The sequence below is a fragment of the Zeus faber genome (genome assembly GCF_960531495.2).
Source record: "Zeus faber genome assembly, chromosome: 1".
Classification (NCBI taxonomy): Eukaryota; Metazoa; Chordata; class Actinopteri; order Zeiformes; family Zeidae; genus Zeus; species Zeus faber.
The window spans coordinates 6,518,450-6,537,661 of record NC_137193.1 but is presented as its reverse complement, the minus strand read 5'-3'; the positions used below and the strand labels follow the sequence as shown (position 1 = coordinate 6,537,661).

General features: G+C 49.5%; 1 protein-coding gene across 1 annotated transcript in view; it reads left to right on the top strand.

The window, feature by feature from the left end:
- Nucleotides 1-10,297, top strand: part of LOC307231426 (tapasin-like) — a gene marked incomplete at both ends in the record, with an annotated part of 22,508 nt that extends 12,211 nt beyond the window's left edge. Inside the window, 2 exon segments of the mRNA XM_080002126.1 lie at nt 9,103-9,228; nt 10,169-10,297. Coding sequence (XP_079858252.1) covers nt 9,103-9,228; nt 10,169-10,297 — 255 coding nt within the window.
- Between the last annotated feature and the right edge of the window lie 8,915 nt (nt 10,298-19,212).

The following is a 19,212-nucleotide window of genomic DNA, read 5'->3' as shown; positions in this document are numbered from 1 at the left end:
GAGGTGGAAGAAGAGGTGGAGGTGGAAGTGGAGGTAGAGGTGGAAGTAAAGGTGGAGGTGGAAGTGGAGGTGGAGGTGGAAGTGGAGGTGGAGGTGGAAGAAGAGTTGGAGGTGGAGGTGGAAGAAGAGGTGGAAGTGGAACAGGAGGTGGAAGTGGAGGTGGAAGTGGAGGTGGAGGTGGAGGTGGAAGTAGAGGTGGAGGTGGAGGTGGAAGTGGAGGTGGAGGTGGAAGTAGAGGTGGAAGTGGAGGTGGAAGAAGAGGTGGAAGTGGAGGTAGAGGTGGAAGTAGAGATGGAGGTGGAAGAAGAGGTGGAGGTGGAGGTGGAGGTGGAGGTGGAAGTAGAGGTGGAAGTAGAGGTGGAGGTGGAGGTGGAGGTGAAGGTGGAAGTAGAGGTGGAGGTGGAGGTGGAGGTGGAAGAAGAGGTGGAAGTGGAGGTGGAGGTGGAAGTAGAGGTGGAAGTGGAGGTGGGAGTGGAGGTGGAGGTGAAGTAGAGGTGGAAGTGGAGGTGGAGGTGGAAGTGGAGGTGGAAATGGAGGTGGAGGTGGAAGAAGAGGTGGAAGTGGAAGTGGAGGTGGAGGTGGAGGTGGAAGAAGAGGTGGAAGTGGAAGTGGAGGTGGAGGTGGAAGTAGAGGTGGAAGTAGAGGTGGAGGTGGAGGTGGAAGAAGAGGTGGAAGTGGAGGTGGAGCTGGAAGTGGAGGTGGAGGTGGAAGTAGAGGTGGAAGTGGAGGTGGAGGTGGAGGTGGAAGAAGAGGTGGAAGTGGAGGTGGAAGAAGAGGTGGAGGTGGAAGTGGAGGTAGAGGTGGAAGTAGAGGTGGAGGTGGAAGTGGAGGTGGAGGTGGAAGTAGAGGTGGAAGTGGAGGTGGAAGAAGAGGTGGAAGTGGAGGTGGAAGTGGAGGTGGAGGTGGAGGTGGAAGTAGAGGTGGAGGTGGAAGTGGAGGTGGAGGTGGAGGTGGAAGTGGAGGTGGAGGTAGAGGTGGAGGTAGAGGTGGAGGTAGAGGTGGAGGTAGAGGTGGAAGTAGAGGTGGAGGTGGAGGTGGCAGAAGAGTTGGAGGTGGAGGTGGAAGTGTAAGTGGAGGTGGAAGTGGAGGTGGAGGTGGAGGTGGAAGTAGAGGTGGAGGTGGAGGTGGAAGTGGAGGTGGAGGTGGAAGTAGAGGTGGAGGTGGACGAAGAGGTCGAGGTGGAGGTGGAGGTGGAAGTAGAGGTGGAGGTGGAGGTGGAGGTGAAGGTAGAGGTGGAAGTGGAGGTGGAGGTGGAGGTGGAAGAAGAGGTGGAAGTGGAGGTGGAGCTGGAAGTGGAGGTGGAGGTGGAGGTGGAAGTGGAGGTGGAGGTGGAAGTAGAGGTGGAGGTGGACGAAGAGGTCGAGGTGGAAGTAGAGGTGGAGGTGGAGGTGGAGGTGAAGGTAGAGGTGGAAGTGGAGGTGGAGGTGGAGGTGGAAGAAGAGGTGGAAGTGGAGGTGGAGCTGGAAGTGGAGGTGGAGGTGGAAGTGGAGGTGGAAGTGGAGGTGGAGGTGGAGGTGGAAGAAGAGGTGGAAGTGGAGGTGGAAGAAGAGGTGGAGGTGAAAGTGGAGGTAGAGGTGGAAGTAGAGGTGGAGGTGGAAGTGGAGGTGGAGGTGGAAGTGGAGGTGGAGGTGGAAGAAGAGTTGGAGGTGGAGGTGGAAGAAGAGGTGGAAGTGGAACAGGAGGTGGAAGTGGAGGTAGAAGTGGAGGTGGAGGTGGAGGTGGAAGTAGAGGTGGAGGTGGAGGTGGAAGTGGAGGTGGAGTTGGAAGTAGAGGTGGAAGTGGAGGTGGAAGAAGAGGTGGAAGTGGAGGTAGAGGTGGAAGTAGAGATGGAGGTGGAAGAAGAGGTGGAGGTGGAGGTGGAGGTGGAGGTGGAAGTAGAGGTGGAAGTAGAGGTGGAGGTGGAGGTGAAGGTGGAAGTAGAGGTGGAGGTGGAGGTGGAGGTGGAAGAAGAGGTGGAAGTGGAGGTGGAGGTGGAAGTAGAGGTGGAAGTGGAGGTGGGAGTGGAGGTGGAGGTGAAGTAGAGGTGGAAGTGGAGGTGGAGGTGGAAGTGGAGGTGGAAGTGGAGGTGGAGGTGGAAGAAGAGGTGGAAGTGGAAGTGGAGGTGGAGGTGGAGGTGGAGGTGGAAGAAAAGGTGGAAGTGGAAGTGGAGGTGGAGGTGGAAGTAGAGGTGGAAGTAGAGGTGGAGGTGGAGGTGGAAGAAGAGGTGGAAGTGGAGGTGGAGCTGGAAGTGGAGGTGGAGGTGGAAGTAGAGGTGGAAGTGGAGGTGGAGGTGGAGGTGGAGGTGGAAGAAGAGGTGGAAGTGGAGGTGGAAGAAGAGGTGGAGGTGGAAGTGGAGGTAGAGGTGGAAGTGGAGGTGGAGGTGGAAGTGGAGGTGGAAGAAGAGTTGGAGGTGGAGGTGGAAGAAGAGGTGGAAGTGGAGGTGGAGGTGGAAGAAGGGGTGGAAGTGGAGGTGGAGGTGGAAGAAGGGGTGGAAGTGGAGGTGGAAGTGGAGGTGGAGGTGGAAGTAGAGGTGGAGGTGGAAGTGGAGGTGGAGGTGGAGGTGGAAGTGGAGGTGGAGGTAGAGGTGGAGGTAGAGGTGGAAGTAGAGGTGGAGGTGGAGGTGGCAGAAGAGTTGGAGGTGGAGGTGGAAGAAGAGGTGGAAGTGGAAGAGGAGGTGTAAGTGGAGGTGGAAGTGGAGGTGGAGGTGGAGGTGGAAGTAGAGGTGGAGGTGGAGGTGGAAGTGGAGGTGGAGGTGGAAGTAGAGGTAGAGGTGGAGGTGGACGAAGAGGTCGAGGTGGAGGTGGAGGTGGAAGTAGAGGTGGAAGTAGAGGTGGAGGTGGAGGTGGAGGTGAAGGTAGAGTTGGAAGTGGAGGTGGAGGTGGAGGTGGAAGAAGAGGTGGAAGTGGAGGTGGAGCTGGAAGTGGAGGTGGAGGTGGAAGTGGAGGTGGAAGTGGAGGTGGAGGTGGAGGTGGAAGAAGAGGTGGAAGTGGAGGTGGAAGAAGAGGTGGAGGTGGAAGTGGAGGTAGAGGTGGAAGTAAAGGTGGAGGTGGAAGTGGAGGTGGAGGTGGAAGTGGAGGTGGAGGTGGAAGAAGAGTTGGAGGTGGAGGTGGAAGAAGAGGTGGAAGTGGAACAGGAGGTGGAAGTGGAGGTGGAAGTGGAGGTGGAGGTGGAGGTGGAAGTAGAGGTGGAGGTGGAGGTGGAAGTGGAGGTGGAGGTGGAAGTAGAGGTGGAAGTGGAGGTGGAAGAAGAGGTGGAAGTGGAGGTAGAGGTGGAAGTAGAGATGGAGGTGGAAGAAGAGGTGGAGGTGGAGGTGGAGGTGGAGGTGGAAGTAGAGGTGGAAGTAGAGGTGGAGGTGGAGGTGGAGGTGAAGGTGGAAGTAGAGGTGGAGGTGGAGGTGGAGGTGGAAGAAGAGGTGGAAGTGGAGGTGGAGGTGGAAGTAGAGGTGGAAGTGGAGGTGGGAGTGGAGGTGGAGGTGAAGTAGAGGTGGAAGTGGAGGTGGAGGTGGAAGTGGAGGTGGAAATGGAGGTGGAGGTGGAAGAAGAGGTGGAAGTGGAAGTGGAGGTGGAGGTGGAGGTGGAAGAAGAGGTGGAAGTGGAAGTGGAGGTGGAGGTGGAAGTAGAGGTGGAAGTAGAGGTGGAGGTGGAGGTGGAAGAAGAGGTGGAAGTGGAGGTGGAGCTGGAAGTGGAGGTGGAGGTGGAAGTAGAGGTGGAAGTGGAGGTGGAGGTGGAGGTGGAAGAAGAGGTGGAAGTGGAGGTGGAAGAAGAGGTGGAGGTGGAAGTGGAGGTAGAGGTGGAAGTAGAGGTGGAGGTGGAAGTGGAGGTGGAGGTGGAAGTGGAGGTGGAGGTGGAAGAAGAGTTGGAGGTGGAGGTGGAAGAAGAGGTGGAAGTGGAACAGGAGGTGGAAGTGGAGGTGGAAGTGGAGGTGGAGGTGGAAGTGGAGGTGGAGGTGGAAGTAGAGGTGGAAGTGGAGGTGGAAGAAGAGGTGGAAGTGGAGGTGGAGGTGGAAGTAGAGATGGAGGTGGAAGAAGAGGTGGAGGTGGAGGTGGAGGTGGAGGTGGAAGTAGAGGTGGAAGTAGAGGTGGAGGTGGAGGTGGAGGTGAAGGTGGAAGTAGAGGTGGAAGTAGAGGTGGAGGTGGAGGTGGAGGTGGAAGAAGAGGTGGAAGTGGAGGTGGAGGTGGAAGTAGAGGTGGAAGTGGAGGTGGAGGTGGAAGTGGAGGTGGAAGTGGAGGTGGAGGTGGAAGAAGAGGTGGAAGTGGAAGTGGAGGTGGAGGTGGAGGTGGAAGAAGAGGTGGAAGTGGAAGTGGAGGTGGAGGTGGAAGCAGAGATGGAGGTGGAAGAAGAGGTGGAGGTCGAGGTGGAGTTGGAGGTGGAGGTGGAAGTAGAGATGGAGGTGGAAGTGGAGGTGGAAGAAGAGGTGGAAGTGGAGGTGGAGGTGGAAGAAGAGGTGGAGGTGGAAGAGGAGGTGGAAGTGGAAGTGGAGGTGGAAGTGGAGGTGGAGGTGGAGAGCGTTGCACTGCAGCTTCTTCCTCCTGTTCTTTCATTCATGTTGTTTATGGGATGTCTCCTGTTGCTCTATGACTGACTTTTGTCACAGTGGTTGGTGACGGATGTTTTTCTGGGCACTTTCTCCATCGCCCGGTGGCTCAGTCGGTGAAGCATGAGACTCTTCATGTCAGGGTGGTGTGTTCCAGCGCCACGTTGGGCACCATCACTTTGTGGCACCGTGGCTCAGTGCGTTGCTGCCTCCATCCAGAGCGTGTGTTGTGTTGCGTGACGATCGAAGCTTCTTCTGCCTCTTGTCGTTGGAGCCTCCTGCTCCTTGTGGCTGTTGCAGTGCGTCACCCTCCACTTCATCAGAGAACTCGTGCTGCGCCATTCAGGGTGGTGCGCTGCGTCTTCATGGGTGACGTAGTAGCGAGGACCGGAGCGTCAGTCATTCTTCACTGGAGTAGCTGTGCTTGTGCTTCTGCTCAGGGTGGAAACTGCATCTAAAACACAGTTGAAAGCACCTCCAGAGATGAGCTGATGTGTTCAAATGAGGGAGAGAGGAGAGCAACTTATTTACAACGTTGACATCGTCCCAGTTTGGGGCAGAGACATTCACTAAGAGAACTGGGCTTTGAAATAAAATGCCTGTGACAATGACATGTCTGCCACTTGGATCCCACGTTGTATTTGAGGTGGTGAATTGTGTTTTTTAATTCATCAGTATGGCCCCCCCCCCCCCCCCCCCAGCCCTTGTGTTCAAATGGAGTGAAATACCTGGAGGATCCAAGGTTTGCTGAGTCTCCCATGCTCCACTGCCTTTAAGTGGGTTTCTTGTAAAAACATGATATCAGCTTTCAAGTTCTTCAAATGAGTAAAACTCTTGGAGCGCTTAACCGCAGCGTTCATAGACTTAACATCCCATGATATAAATCTAAGCGAATGGCCCTTCCTAGTGTCACAACAAATGGGCGTAGAGGTCATGGTATAGATGGAAGACTGAGAGGGCTGACAATGCAGCAGCCCCACAACCAATCTCCTTTAAGTGTGTTTGTAACTCTACAAATGCCTAAATATACTGGCTGTAGATTAAACACGTACACGCCCCACGTAGAGATTTTTCTTTTTATTTCTTTTACAATTCACAGGGAATTGCCCAGAAATGATCACTATTTGCTCCAAGCTCCACGCGGTGTAATCCCTGCTTGTAGGCACCTTGTGTGTGTATTTGTGTTAGAGATGGAGATGCAGCCCTTGAGTTGGAAGAGCAGGAGCCCATTTCTGTCAAGCTGGAAGATGTGCTGGTGTTGGCCTCTGAGGCAGCAGGGACCCCCCCGTTTGGGTTCCCTGGGACCTTAACCACTGAATTTTTAAATTCAATGTTTGGGGGAACAAAACGATTGTACCCAGAGGCAAACACCTTCAATTTAATGCCTGTCTGATGATGTTCCTTGGGGTGTGTACATGTCGTCCTCAGAGATGTAAGTACTGTAATACCTTGAAAATTTCCCCTTCTGTGCTGCAGCGCTTGAAAAACCCAGATCAGAGACTTGTCTTCTGCCCTCTGGTGGATGATCTGTGCACTGCAGACACTAGAGGGCCTTTCATTTCTAAAACCATGATGTCTTGACTTTATTGAAAGATTTGTTTTGCGAGGGAAACTTTTCTATTTTCGAAAATGTTACAGCCAGAATAACAATTATATTGTTACTTGTATTTCAAGAAAAATATTTAATGGTTTGAGGCAAATTATAATTCATTGTTATTCAATTGTTTTGTTTCACAAGACTATGTTGTGAAAATGTGTTTATTAAATATGATACAGCACATATACAGTTATAACATAATGTATCTGTGAATACTTCAGTGGTGATTTTATTGCATTACAGAAATTAAAGCTCTGCACAGGCAATCATTTCTCACGTCTTTTCTGGGAAATATAACATCTATATTACCCTGAACAAAGACATAAACTTTATTTTTGTCAACCACAATGCAGAGTGAAAAAGGTTGATGTTGAAATGAACCAAACCATTTCTATTTCAATTATGCCTGGAGAAAAAATTTTAAAAATTATGTTTTTGTTTAAAAACAAACATGTGATCAATACGTTGCCATAAAATACTGATTTATCAAGTATGATCCATTCAGGCTGACTCTGCATTAACAGGGTTACTACATCATTTCCAGAATGATGGAAAAATAAAAAATCCTTCTCTGACGACTCACGGCGGCGGCGAGACGTAGCAGATCCAGTTTGTACGACGACGTCCCCCCAGAGGTGAAAAGCCACGCTGCGCCCCACGCCCGTACGCTGCAGCAAGCAGCCTGGTGGAGTCCGGGCGTGAGGGTTGTTGACTTTACAGGAAGGTGCTCACGACAATTTAAAATAGGAAACTAAATGCGACAACTTCCTTCACTGAAAGAAAAGTCAATATTTCTGCTCCACATGTCGATCGATATCGATCAACCTCAAAGGACAAGACGTCTGAAACGCCCTGGTTCTAACGAGACCTCACCATGTCTGTGCGTTGTGCCGTTGTCCTGTTTCAGATACTTTTGCCCCGAAAGATGCAGAGAAGAAAAACAATCAAAACGCTGAACAATCACAATAACCTGGTCTCTGCTGGACACAAACTTCAACTACAACTCAAATGGAGCCAATTTCAAATGAAACGTCCAACCCCACAAACAAATTCTTTATTTTGATTCCCCTCACCCTCCTGCCATTTTGAAGTTCCTTCTCAAGAACCATTATTTACTAAGATAAATAGTTGTTTTCTATATCAAAGTTTCATCAAGGCCCTAATTGTAATTCAATTCAACTCTTCATTATTTGGTTATAAAATAGGTCCTACCTCGTAGGAGAGAGAGAGCTCAGCGGCCGCAGAGCACGAGACTTTGCCACTAGATCATCTTTTCTCCAAAATGTGAATATCAGCTGACACCTGTGGTGACTATAAGAATTAAAATATAAAAACACAAAAGACAAGTAAAGCCTGGTCTCTGCTGGAGGGGGGGGCGCTCACCATCCACCGATCATGCTGGGTTGGACTCTGAGCACCGACACCGTGGATCCAAGGGTGGAGCGGGAGGAAAACTTCCACCTTTGTAATGGAAGCACAGGGGCGGTTCTAGTGATTTGGAGGCCCCGGCAAAGACCAACGTGGGCCCCCTCTCCATTTTGCTCAACACAATCACAGCTCGTCAACAGCAACCTTTTGAAGGCGGCTCTTGTCGGTGAACAAAGCAACAGAACTAACGGACGGAGCCAAAGGAGGATTCTAACTGTTCTAACTGAAGAACTTCAAATGAGCTTCAGTGAGTTAGAAGAAGAGAATATTGCAAGAAAAAGATTCTAAGTATAAAATCCTGAATTCTGTCAAGACAAAAGTATAGAACATGATGTTTGATGAAGCATTTCAACGTCCACTACCTGTAGAGGTAAGAGTCTGAAGTGTGTGTGTGTGTGTGTGTGTGTGTGTGTTAGGTTTCGTTACATGGTTGGGGGGTGAGGGTAATTTCCTGCATTGTGGTGAACTTTTCGGCACCAATTTGTGTCTTTTCTGCATCAGTTGACGGTGGAAATGTCTTTGTTGAAGTCAAGGAAAACCCCAAATCCAGGCACCAGGTGACAAACTCAAAACATCTTGGAATACAGTGCAGTTTAGCGCTCAGGCATTCTGTGTTGCTGTCAAATATGAATTGTCCTGCACATCAACGTTTGTCATTTCATGTCTTGCTGCTGAGTGGACTCACCTGTCGACCGTCCTCTCTTGTTGCCACATCTTGTTGCATTTGGCAGCGATCAATTCAAACATTGATCATTGATCAATTCTGCACATTGAAAACATCACACGTGTTTGTGTTTTGGGATGTTTTTTAGGAATCATAGACATTTCAACTGTGTTATTGAAGCTGAGTGAAAACAAGAAAACAAGACATTTTGGCCACAAGCCAATAAAACATTGATCAAATCTATTAGAGAATGACACCTTGTTCCAGATCATTCATTCTGGAAAACATATTCATCATAATCATATACAAGTGTGTGTGTGTGTGTGTGTGTGTGTGTGTGTGTGTGTGTGTGTGTGTGTGTGTGTGTGTGTGTGTGTGCGTCCTCCCCGTAGTTCTCGGCCGCCTCGGTGCAGGACAGGACACACCGGGTTTCTGAGAGAGGCTCACGGTGTCCATTGTCCGTGTCCAACGACGGAGTTGACCGACCTGAGTGACGTCAAGCAAGCGGACCTTTCATGACGTCATGTGTGTGTGTGTGTGGGGGGGGGGGGCTCCTGGACACGGGGTGTTACGTGTTGGCATGCAGGTTAAAGCCTCGATCTTGAAGCATTAAAGTATTATTTTGGAGCATCCCTCTGCGTGGACTTCTCTCAGTAATTCCCTTTTGCAGCCCATGCCGGGGGCGTGCACGGGGCGCGCAGTCCGGACTGGAGACCGACGTCTCAGTGCGGCAGACGCGCAACCTGGCGGAACGCTCGCTCGGTGCTGGCGCAGAAAACAGAAACGCTGTGTGGAAAAGCGACACCGAAAAGCAACAAGACAGATTGGAGGACTGATCAGTGGCATCTGGGAAGCTCCTATATAGACAGCCTTCCCACAGCCCCCCTCCACGTTTTACCAGGAAACACTCATTCACGAGGCCCCGAGCAGCTGCCTCCCGGTGCCTCGTGGTAACACCGCCTTCCGTGGAGGAGAAGGTGGAGACTGGAGCTCTCAGCTTCCCGGGCTCAGCCGCTGCCCCCGATTGGTACGAAGCCGGGAAAACGGGTCCAGACGGGGCCGCGACGGGTCGTCTGGGCCGAGGCAGAGCTCCACAAACTAATTCTTCATTTGATTCGTTCATTCCCACCACCTCGTGCTCCTTAGCGGTTCCTTTTCAAGAACGACTACTTTTATAGAATACATGTTGTGTTTTTTTGATGTAAGTGTCATGTAGGCCCTCATTTGAATGAAATGAAACTATTGATGATTTGCTTCTAAGATTGGCCCTACCGAGAGAGAGAGCTCAGCGCCGCACAGCACAGGACTTTGCGACGAGACAATATTTGTTCAAAATGTGAATATCAACTCACAGCTGTGGTGTAGAGAATAATTACAATTAAATAATGCAATTAAAAGATTAATTGAAATATATTTCTTTATAATTAATAATTAAACCGGATTGTATCCGTAGAAAAACAAGCTGTGTATTTATAAATACTATAAACAATGAATTAAAAAGCACAACATGGATTTGAACAATTTCATGTCAGAACGAAAACACAAAAAGAAAAATCACTCGATCACAACCACAAACTACCGCTTTGGATTTGCAGTGTTACGGTTCTGATTCTTGGTTCTGATTGGACGAACAAACTCGGGTCAGCGCTGACCAATCACATCGTTCCCGCAAAACACAGCGACGCAGAGGATCTGGTTCGTTTTCTAGTTGTTGGAAACCATTGTGATCATGTGTTGAAGAGGTAAACACGGCGGCAAAGCCAGAGCTGAGCTCAAGACCGGCTCCTCCCGTGCCGGTCCCGCCGTCACAGGCCGCTGCGCAAGGTCAACTACGCCCGGCGCGTCGGTGCCGGCGCTCCCGTCTGCCTGGCGGCCGTGCTGGAGCATCCGACCGCTGACATCTTGGCTTTGGCTGGAGACGCTGCCCGTGACAGCAACAAGACCCGCATCACCCCCGTCACCTGCAGCTGGCCGCCCGCAACCACAAGGAGCTCAACAAGCTGCTGGGCGGAGTGAGCACCGCTCAGGGCGACGTCCTGCACAACATCCAGGCTGTTCTGCTGCCAAGGAAGATGGAGAAGGCGCCGAGGAAATAAATCTACTGCACACTTTGAAAAACAACCCAGAGGCTCTTTTAAGAGCCACACACATCTTTGTAGAGAGCAAATCTTTTCAACCTACTTCATTATCCTCAAGTTGAATAAAGTTAGGGTTATTGTCAGATACCACATCAACATCCCATAATCCAGGTCGCTTGGGAGCTTAATAACTGCCATTCCCCGACAGCAATCACAAGCATTTGGTTGAACATTGTTATAATATTGACGTTAACGTTCATTTTCTCTTCAAATAACACAGCAGCTGCTCAGCACTGGAACAATCCACACACAGCGCGAGTGACGTCATCACTGACAATTTGGAGATTTAATCTTTGGAATGTTCTGTAATTCTGATCAAAGCTTCCAAAATACCACATTTATATCTGCAGTATTTACACTGCAATGCACCTGTTTCCCCTGTTTCTTTACATAAATACACACTGTATTTTATCTTCATATACCTACAATAAATCATTAACTTGATACATCTTCAATTATTTTACCTATTTAAAGTAGATTCAAGATTCATCATATATATATACATACTTTCATACATGTACATACTTTCATACATGTACATACTTTCATACATGTACATACTTTCATACATGTACATACTTTTATACATGTACATACTTTCATACATGTACATACTTTCATACATATATGCAGTGAAATGTCAGTGCAATGCACCTGGTGATTATACACAAGACTTCCAGACTGAAGACAATAGCTTCCAAAGTTGTACTTGACTAAAAAACTGAAACAAACTGATTCCTAAAACCTAATGCAGTAAGTTAAATAGAATAATATAGAATAAAATAAAATAAAGAACTCAAAGGTAATGCAGAGTGGGGGTACAAAATAGAAATAAAGGGAATAGACTTATGTATCTGATATCTGATACAGATACAGATATGTGCAGTAAAGTGCATGTGAATAAAGTGAGGTAGTGTGTGTAGAGATGCTGTACTGTTGTATACTGTACTGTATATCTTACAGTACAGTTTACAACAGTATACAGTACAAAGCAATACAGGACAGTATGCAGTAACCCAGAACAGTGATGCAGTATGCAGTACAGTATGCAGTAACCCAGAACAGTGAAGCAGTATGCAGTACAGTATGCAGTAACCCAGAACAGTGAAGCAGTATGCAGTATAATATTCAGTAACCTAGAACAGTGATGCAGTATGCAGTACAATATGTTACATACAGTACAGTATGCAGTACTGTATGCAGTACTGTATACAGTACAGTATGCTACATACAGTACAGTATGCAGTAAACCAGAACAGTGATACAGTATGCAGTACAGTATGCAGTAACCCAGAACAAATGTTAAACTGCAGCTTTAACAAATACTGGATACTTTAGTCATGTACATCCATGTTTGACAATAAATAGTAGAATGAAAAGTGAATTGACAATAGTAACTGATTTATAATACATACAATTTGTGTTTTTATAATGTGTATTTAATTTGAAGGCAGGTCCCTTATTGTCATGTAGCTTTGTGTACATGTATGTTGTATTGATGTTTAGTACATGGTTGTTCCACGTAAACCCTGAGGAAGGAAGCTCTTCACAGTGGACTTGCTGCTCCTGAAAAGAGCCTTTGTTTAGTGGAGCTGCTGCAGAGCTCAAGCAGCGAAGCCGCACAGGGTCCCTGCGTCCCTGCCCCTTCACAGCATCCACCACATCCATGGCGGTGACGCTCTTTCTCTTGGCGTGCTGTATTGCTGTATTGCTGCACCGTACTGCTGTATATTGTACTGTATACTGTATTATATACAGTACAGTATACAACAGTATGGCATCTCTACACACACTACCTCACTTTATTCAGAACACCGCGGGTCTCCTCGTAGATCACACCTGAGATACGCTTCACTCCGCCACGCCCAGCCAGACGGCGGATAGCGGGCTTGGTGCTTCCCTGGATGTTATGGCAGAGAACTTTGCGGGGACGCTTGGCGCCTCCTTTACCACGACCGCTCATGTTTGAAGAAGGAGCAGAAGGAGCTGTGATGACTCCCTGCTGCTCAGTCCGTGCTCTGAACTGAAGTCCATTCATTTCAAATGTCATTAGTAATATTTACATGCTGCACAACTGACTTATTGGTTTCCAGGGTGATGTTTTTGGACGAATCGGATCAGGACAGACGGAAAAGCAAAGTATATGATTCTGATCTTTAAATACAATTTTACTAAAACATAACATTATATGAACCAAACGGCTCCCACTCCCACATCGGAAGCATCCACCTCCACCATGAAGGGTAGGGTAGGCTCTGGTGTGGCCAGGACAGGGGCAGTGATGAACCGCGTCTTGAGAGCCCTGAACGCCCAATCAGCCTCAGCTGTCCAGCGAAGCGGGCTGTGGATGTCCTAGTAGGGGCGGTGAGGGCAGCAGCCACAGTGCTAAAACCCCGAATTAATCGCCTGTAAAAATTGGCAAACCCGAGGAAGCGCTGCACCTGTTTGACTGAGGTGGGTGGTGGCCAGTCACAGACGGCTTCGGTGCTGGCAGGATCCATCTGGACGTGACCCTCGGTGATGACAAACCCCAGGAACTGAACGGTGGTGGCGTGGAACTCACTCTTCTCCAGTTTCACATAGAGGCCATTGGCGAGCAGGCGGCGAAGGACCTGTCTCACATGCTGTATGTGTTCGGGAAGGGTCCTGGAGAAGATGAGGATGTCATCGATGTAGACGAACACGGAGCGGTTGAGAAACTCACGGAGGACGTCGTTTACAAAGGCCTGGAAGACAGCGGGAGCATTGGCCAATCCAAAAGGCATGACCAGATATTCATAATGGCCGGTAGGTGTGTTGAAGGCAGTCTTCCACTCATCCCCCTCGCGGACACGGACGAGATTGTATGCGTTTCGAAGATCGAGTTTGGTGAAGATGGTGGCGCCTTGCAGTTGCTCGAAAGATGTGGACATGAGAGGAAGGGGTTAGCGATTCTTGACCGTGATCTTGGTTCATGTCCATGGCTGTAGTCTCAGGGGCAGAGAGAGAGAAGAGACGTCCTCGAGGAGGGCAGGTGCCAGGCAGAAGGTCGATGGCGCAGTCATAGGACCGATGGGGAGGAAGCGTGGTGGCCCGTCTCTTGCTGAAGACCTCCCTCAGATCGGCATACTCGTGGGGCACTCGTGAAAACTCGGGATGGATGGGACCCTGAATACGGACTGGAGCCAGGACACGGACAGGAACTCCGGAGTGGGCTGGGGCTTGGGAAGGAGCCCGAGCTTGGACACGGACTGGAGACTCGAGAGGGTGAGAAGACGGACTAGAACGAAGACAGGTAGTGTGGCAGGCAGGACCCCATTCTGTGAGACGCCCGGAGGCCCAGTCCAGATGTGGGTTGTGACGGGCCAGCCATGGGTAGCCCAGGACCAGTGGAAATTCAGGAGAGTGGATGAGGTGGAGCTGGATTACCTCTGAATGTTTTCCCTCCAGTGACAGCCAAAGGGGGGCGGTGAGATGGCACAAGCTACCGGAACCCAGTGGTCTTCCATCCAGGGCTGTCACCGTGAGAGGATGCTCTAGAGGTGCCAGAGGGAGCTTTAGGGCTTTTGCTAGCCCTACATCCAGGAAGCTACCTGCAGCGCCGGAATCCACCATAGCTTGGAGGGAGTGATGATGATCTCCCCAGGCGAGGGAGGCAGCCAGCAGGACCCCGGTCGCCTCGAGCTCGGGAGAGAAGGTTTGTCTCGTCACAGTTCTCCCTACCCTGGACGAGAGTTGGCTTTTCCCGAGAGCTCAGGGCAGGAAGAACGGAAATGCCCCGGCATCCCACAGTACAACCAGCAGCGCTCTCTCATCCGCCGGTCACGTTCGGACCGAGAGAGCCGTGTGCTGCCTACTTGCATCGGCTCTCAATGCTGGAGGCGGGCTCGGGACAGCCCGGAGATGCTCGGGAGGCCTCGTCCCCAGAGCTGCTCTGCGCGCTGGTATTGGTGAAGCGGGGAAAAAGCGTTCCCCTTGTCTCTCCCGGAGGCGGTTGTCCACCCGAATCGCTGTTTCAATGAGCGTGTCCAGGTCCTCCTGCGCCTCCCGGGATGCCAGCTCGTCCTTGACACCCTCATTGAGACCCTCCTGGAAGGCCGCGATGAGTGCCTCGCTGTTCCATCCAGACGCCACTGCGAGGGTGCGGAATGCGATGGCGTAGTCCGCTACGCTCTGTCCCCCCTGGCGGAGCCGGAGTAGCCGTGTGGACGCCTCCCTCCCACTGACTGAGTGGTCAAACACTCGGCGCATCTCCCCGGCAAAAGCCTGGTAGCTGGAGCAGGCCGGGGTTTGCTGATTCCAGATGGCTGTGGCCCAGGAGAGTGCTTTGCCGGTGAGTAGCGTGACCACGTATGCCACCTGTGAGCGCTGGGTGGGGAACTGTGAAGGCTGGAGCTCGAAAGCCAGGGAGCATTGTGTCAAAAAACCACGACAACCTCCTGGGTTACCGTCGTACCTCTCTGGCGCCGGCAGTCGTGGTTCGCGGTGATCTGGAGGACGCGGGTCCATGGGAGGCAGCGCTGGCGCAGGGGCCATAGGTGGAGCCTGTGCCTGGCTCTGCTGGACGGCCTGGGCGAGCGACTGCAGGTTGTCCAGGACCTGTTGGAGAACCCGCCCATGACGGCCAATCGCAGTCCCCTGGTTCGTCAAGGCCACCCGCAGGCTTTCCACCTCTGGAGGCTGACTCTCTGCTGGATCCATGTTGTGGCTCAGTCTTGCTGTTAGGAGGTATGCTGAGTGAACCCAGGTGCAGAGAACAAGGCAGAGGCAAGGTGGCAAAAATAGAGGTTTACTCAAACCAAGTACAAAAACTGGGCAAAAACAAATAAGACGTCTCGGGAGCTTGGAACAAGAGCGTTGTCATGAGGTTAGACAAACTCAAGACTGAGCGCCCGAGGACACAAACGACAGGGTCTAAATAGGGACGACCAAACGAGACACAGGTGAAACATATCACCTAATGAGGCAGGGTAATCAGGAACAGAAATGGGTGAAGCAGAGCAACCCTGAAAAGGCAGTACTCGCCCTCTCCACGGTCTTCAGCCGATGAGCGATGACCAGCAGGGTCTGGTCGGGATCGGTGGTCAGGGCCTGCTGGACCTGCACCAAGGAGAGAACACTTATTTACCATGATCGCGCAAGCCTAGCAACTTCCCCGGACCACCCTGGACCACCATGGTCAACCCTGGACTACAGTGGACCAATGTTTGTACCTTGTTCTCGCTGTCGGTGTCCAGTGAGCTGGTGATCTCGTCCAGAATGAGGACTTTAGGTTTTCTGACCAGGGCTCTGGCTATGGCTATCCGCTGCTTCTCACTGTTGGCCAGCTGACCTCCACCCTCCCCCACCTCTGAAGGATGGATGATACAGAACCATAAGTCACACACAGAGGCTGGACGCACTCTAGGCCTGGACAATATTCATCTTAAAGTATAAATAATAGTATATAATATTGCTAATACCTCATTATGTATTCAAAATCCAATGTTAAAGAGCAATTACAATATAGTTCCAACCTCAATATCAGACCAAATCATTCCAGAGGTAAGTAGTGGTTTGACCTGTCTGTTTGTAAAGTCCATGTTAAATCCTCTGTGATGTGGACTCCCAGGTACTTGAAGCTGCTCACCCTGTCGACAGAAGTCCCATTAATCACCAAAGGCGCGTGCGTCCTCGGTTGTTATCCCCTCCTAAAGTCCACAATCAGCTCCTTTGTGATGCTGACGTTCAGGTGGAGGCTGTTGTCCAGGCACACAGTGACGTGTTCAGTACTAACTCCTGCAGCTTGACAGCCAGTCTGGTGGGGACTATAGTATTGAAAGCTGAACTATAATCAATGAACAGCAATCTCACATAGGCCCCCTTCCGGCCATCAAGGTGCGTGAGCGTGGTGTGCAGTACCTGGGAACTCCGTCATCCATGGATCTGTTCTGCTGGTACGCGAACTGCAGCGGGTCCAAGGTGCAGGGGAGGGAGGCGCAGATATAATCCTTAATCAGCCTCTCAAAACGCTTCAAGAACACCAAGGTGAGGGCCACCGGACGGTAGTCATTCAGACAGGAGAGGCGATCTTTGAGACAGGAGCGACGGTGGAGATTTTGCCGCAGGCATCAATACACAGGGTCCAATCAACATGCACTACACTCTTCTGTTGTTCAGTTGAAATAAACTTGAAGAACGATGAGAATTAAGAATAAAGAATTATGATCTTTCCTGGATGACCAGTGCGGACACAAAAGAAAAGGTTGGTTCCTCCAATCTTTCTAAGATCTTCCTGCAGTGGGAAAATGTCTTATTTTAAAGTGTATGGTTTCCTGGGTTTTGTAAAACGTAGCACGAGTTACAGTTTTCCAAGTTTCCTTTAAACGCAGGCCCGGCTCAAGCCGTCTGTCTAGATTTTGTACTTGTGAGGGGCTGGAGGGGAATGAGTTACGAAAGACCCACTCCAGAAACAAATGAAATTACAGTTAATTAACTCACAATTTCTTACTAATTTCTGCTCCAAATGTAGATCGATATTTATCAAATCCGAACCACAAGACATTTGAAATGTACTGGTTCTAAAGAGACTTCAACCATGTCTGTGTGTGCTATGGTTGTCGTGTTCCAGACACTTAAAGCCTGAAAAAAGCCAAGATTAAAAAATAAAAAAACGAACTGGAAATTATAGATAATAATAATAATAATAATAATAATAATTCTTCTTCTTCTTCTTCTTCTTCTTCTTCTTCTTCTTCTTCTTCTTATTATTATTATTATTATTATTATTATTATTATTAATATTAATATTATTATTATTATTATTATTATTATTATTATTATTATTATTATTATTTTAATAACGATAATAAACATTTTCGCAACAGTTCTTATTAGTAGTATTATAATAGTATTATTAATAATAAAACAGTAGAGTATAACAAATAAAGATATAAAAAAAAGAAAAACATTATAATAATAATAAAATAATAATGTCCTAAAAATATTAATAAAATAATAATAATAATAATAATAACAATCATAATCATAATAATAATTCTCGGTATACTGCACTAGATGGCAGTGAAGACCACAACATTCCAGTAAGTTTGCCAAGGCGGCCAGGACGCACCAAAACCTGCCAACACTAACACAAGAACTGTTTCCAATAAGTCACATGGTTTTCTGGCAAAACAACGGAACCACCCGCAGCCTCAGGTGGCGCTGGTTCTCCACCCTCCACCACCACGTCTATTTCGCTAGAACCACGTCTATAGAACCACGTCTTTAGAACCATGTCGATAGAACCACGTCTATTTCACTAGAACCACGTCTATAGAACCATGTCTTGTCACTAGAACCACGTCTATAGAACCACGTCTATTTCACTAAACCTCGACAATTTCACTAGAACCACGTCTATTTCAATAGAACCACATCTATAGAACCATGTCTTGTCACTAGAACCTCGACTATTTCACTAGAACCACGTCTATTTCACTGGAATTGTCTATTTGACTGGATTACAGTGCCATCACACAGCCATAGGCTCAGCCTGATCTGTACAGGCACAATGATTAATAGTGAAAGACAAATGGGTCAGTGGCCAAATGTGCAACAAGTTGTGATTCCTTGATATGAAAGAGGCAGAGAATCATTATTATAGAGAGAACATCGCTCTTAAATAGCAGGAGCCTGTTCTGTTCCTCCACTATGTTTTATTCCCACCTCTTGTGTTCTGCTCATGTTTGAAGGCCTTTCACATGAACTGTGTGCAGAGCCATCTCCCCAAAAGCCCAACAGCGGTCAGCACGTCACATGAGCAGTTGTTACCAAACGCCCCAAAGGAAAGTGCAAGAAGGTGCCTGGCTGCTTTCCAGCTTGGCAGCATCGAGTGGCAGCGAGTTATTCAATAACACTGCACACACACACACACACACACACACACACACACACACACACACACACACACACACACACACACACACACACACACACACGCTGTAGGGGAGGTGAAGAGGTGAATCTTGGGAAGGAGACCGAAGGCATTGGCTGTAACCATAGCGACTGGACCCTAACATACTCGTCACTCGACACCTGATGGCCGTGCTTTTCTGCCGTCGCAGCATGTCCGACTCCACCGTCGCGGGTGGAGCCTGGAAGCTCTTCTCCACCTCCACTTCCACCTCTTCTTCCACCTCCACTTCCACCTCTACTTCCACCTCCACCTCCACTTCCACCTCCACCTCTACTTCCACCTCCACCTCCACCTCCACCTCCACTTCCACCTCCACTTCCACCTCTTCTTCCACCTCCACCTCCACTCCCACCTCCACTTCCACCTCTACTTCCACCTCCACTTCCACCTCTTCTTCCACCTCCACCTCCACTTCCACCTCCACTTCCACCTCTACTTCCACCTGATGTGAAGAGGTGAATCTTGGGAAGGAGACCGAAGGCATTGGCTGTAACCATAGCGACTGGACCCTAACATACTCGTCACTCGACACCTGATGGCCGTGCTTTTCTGCCGTCGCAGCATGTCCGACTCCACCGTCCGCCATCTTGTGCTGCACCGTGAAGCTCTCAGCGTAAAGTGGGCGGGGCACCAGCATCTGCGTTTCCTCGTTCTCTTGTGCCTCCTCCAGGATGCAGGCTGACACAGTAACAACACTCGGCTCAGCTGCTCAGACGACATCGCGCCTTTCCAAACACGTTCCCAAAGGGTGCGGAGAAAGACTCTGTCCTATGACGCAAATGACTGATAATGTTGCTTAAATGGGGAACAAAAAGCACCAAGACATGTTTTGATGAATCCCCCATCCCATTAGGTAGATTATTAGACATCACAACATGGCGGCCAATGTCTCCTCGACTGCCTCTCAAGCCGACAGGGGGTGTTGGTGTTTTGACAA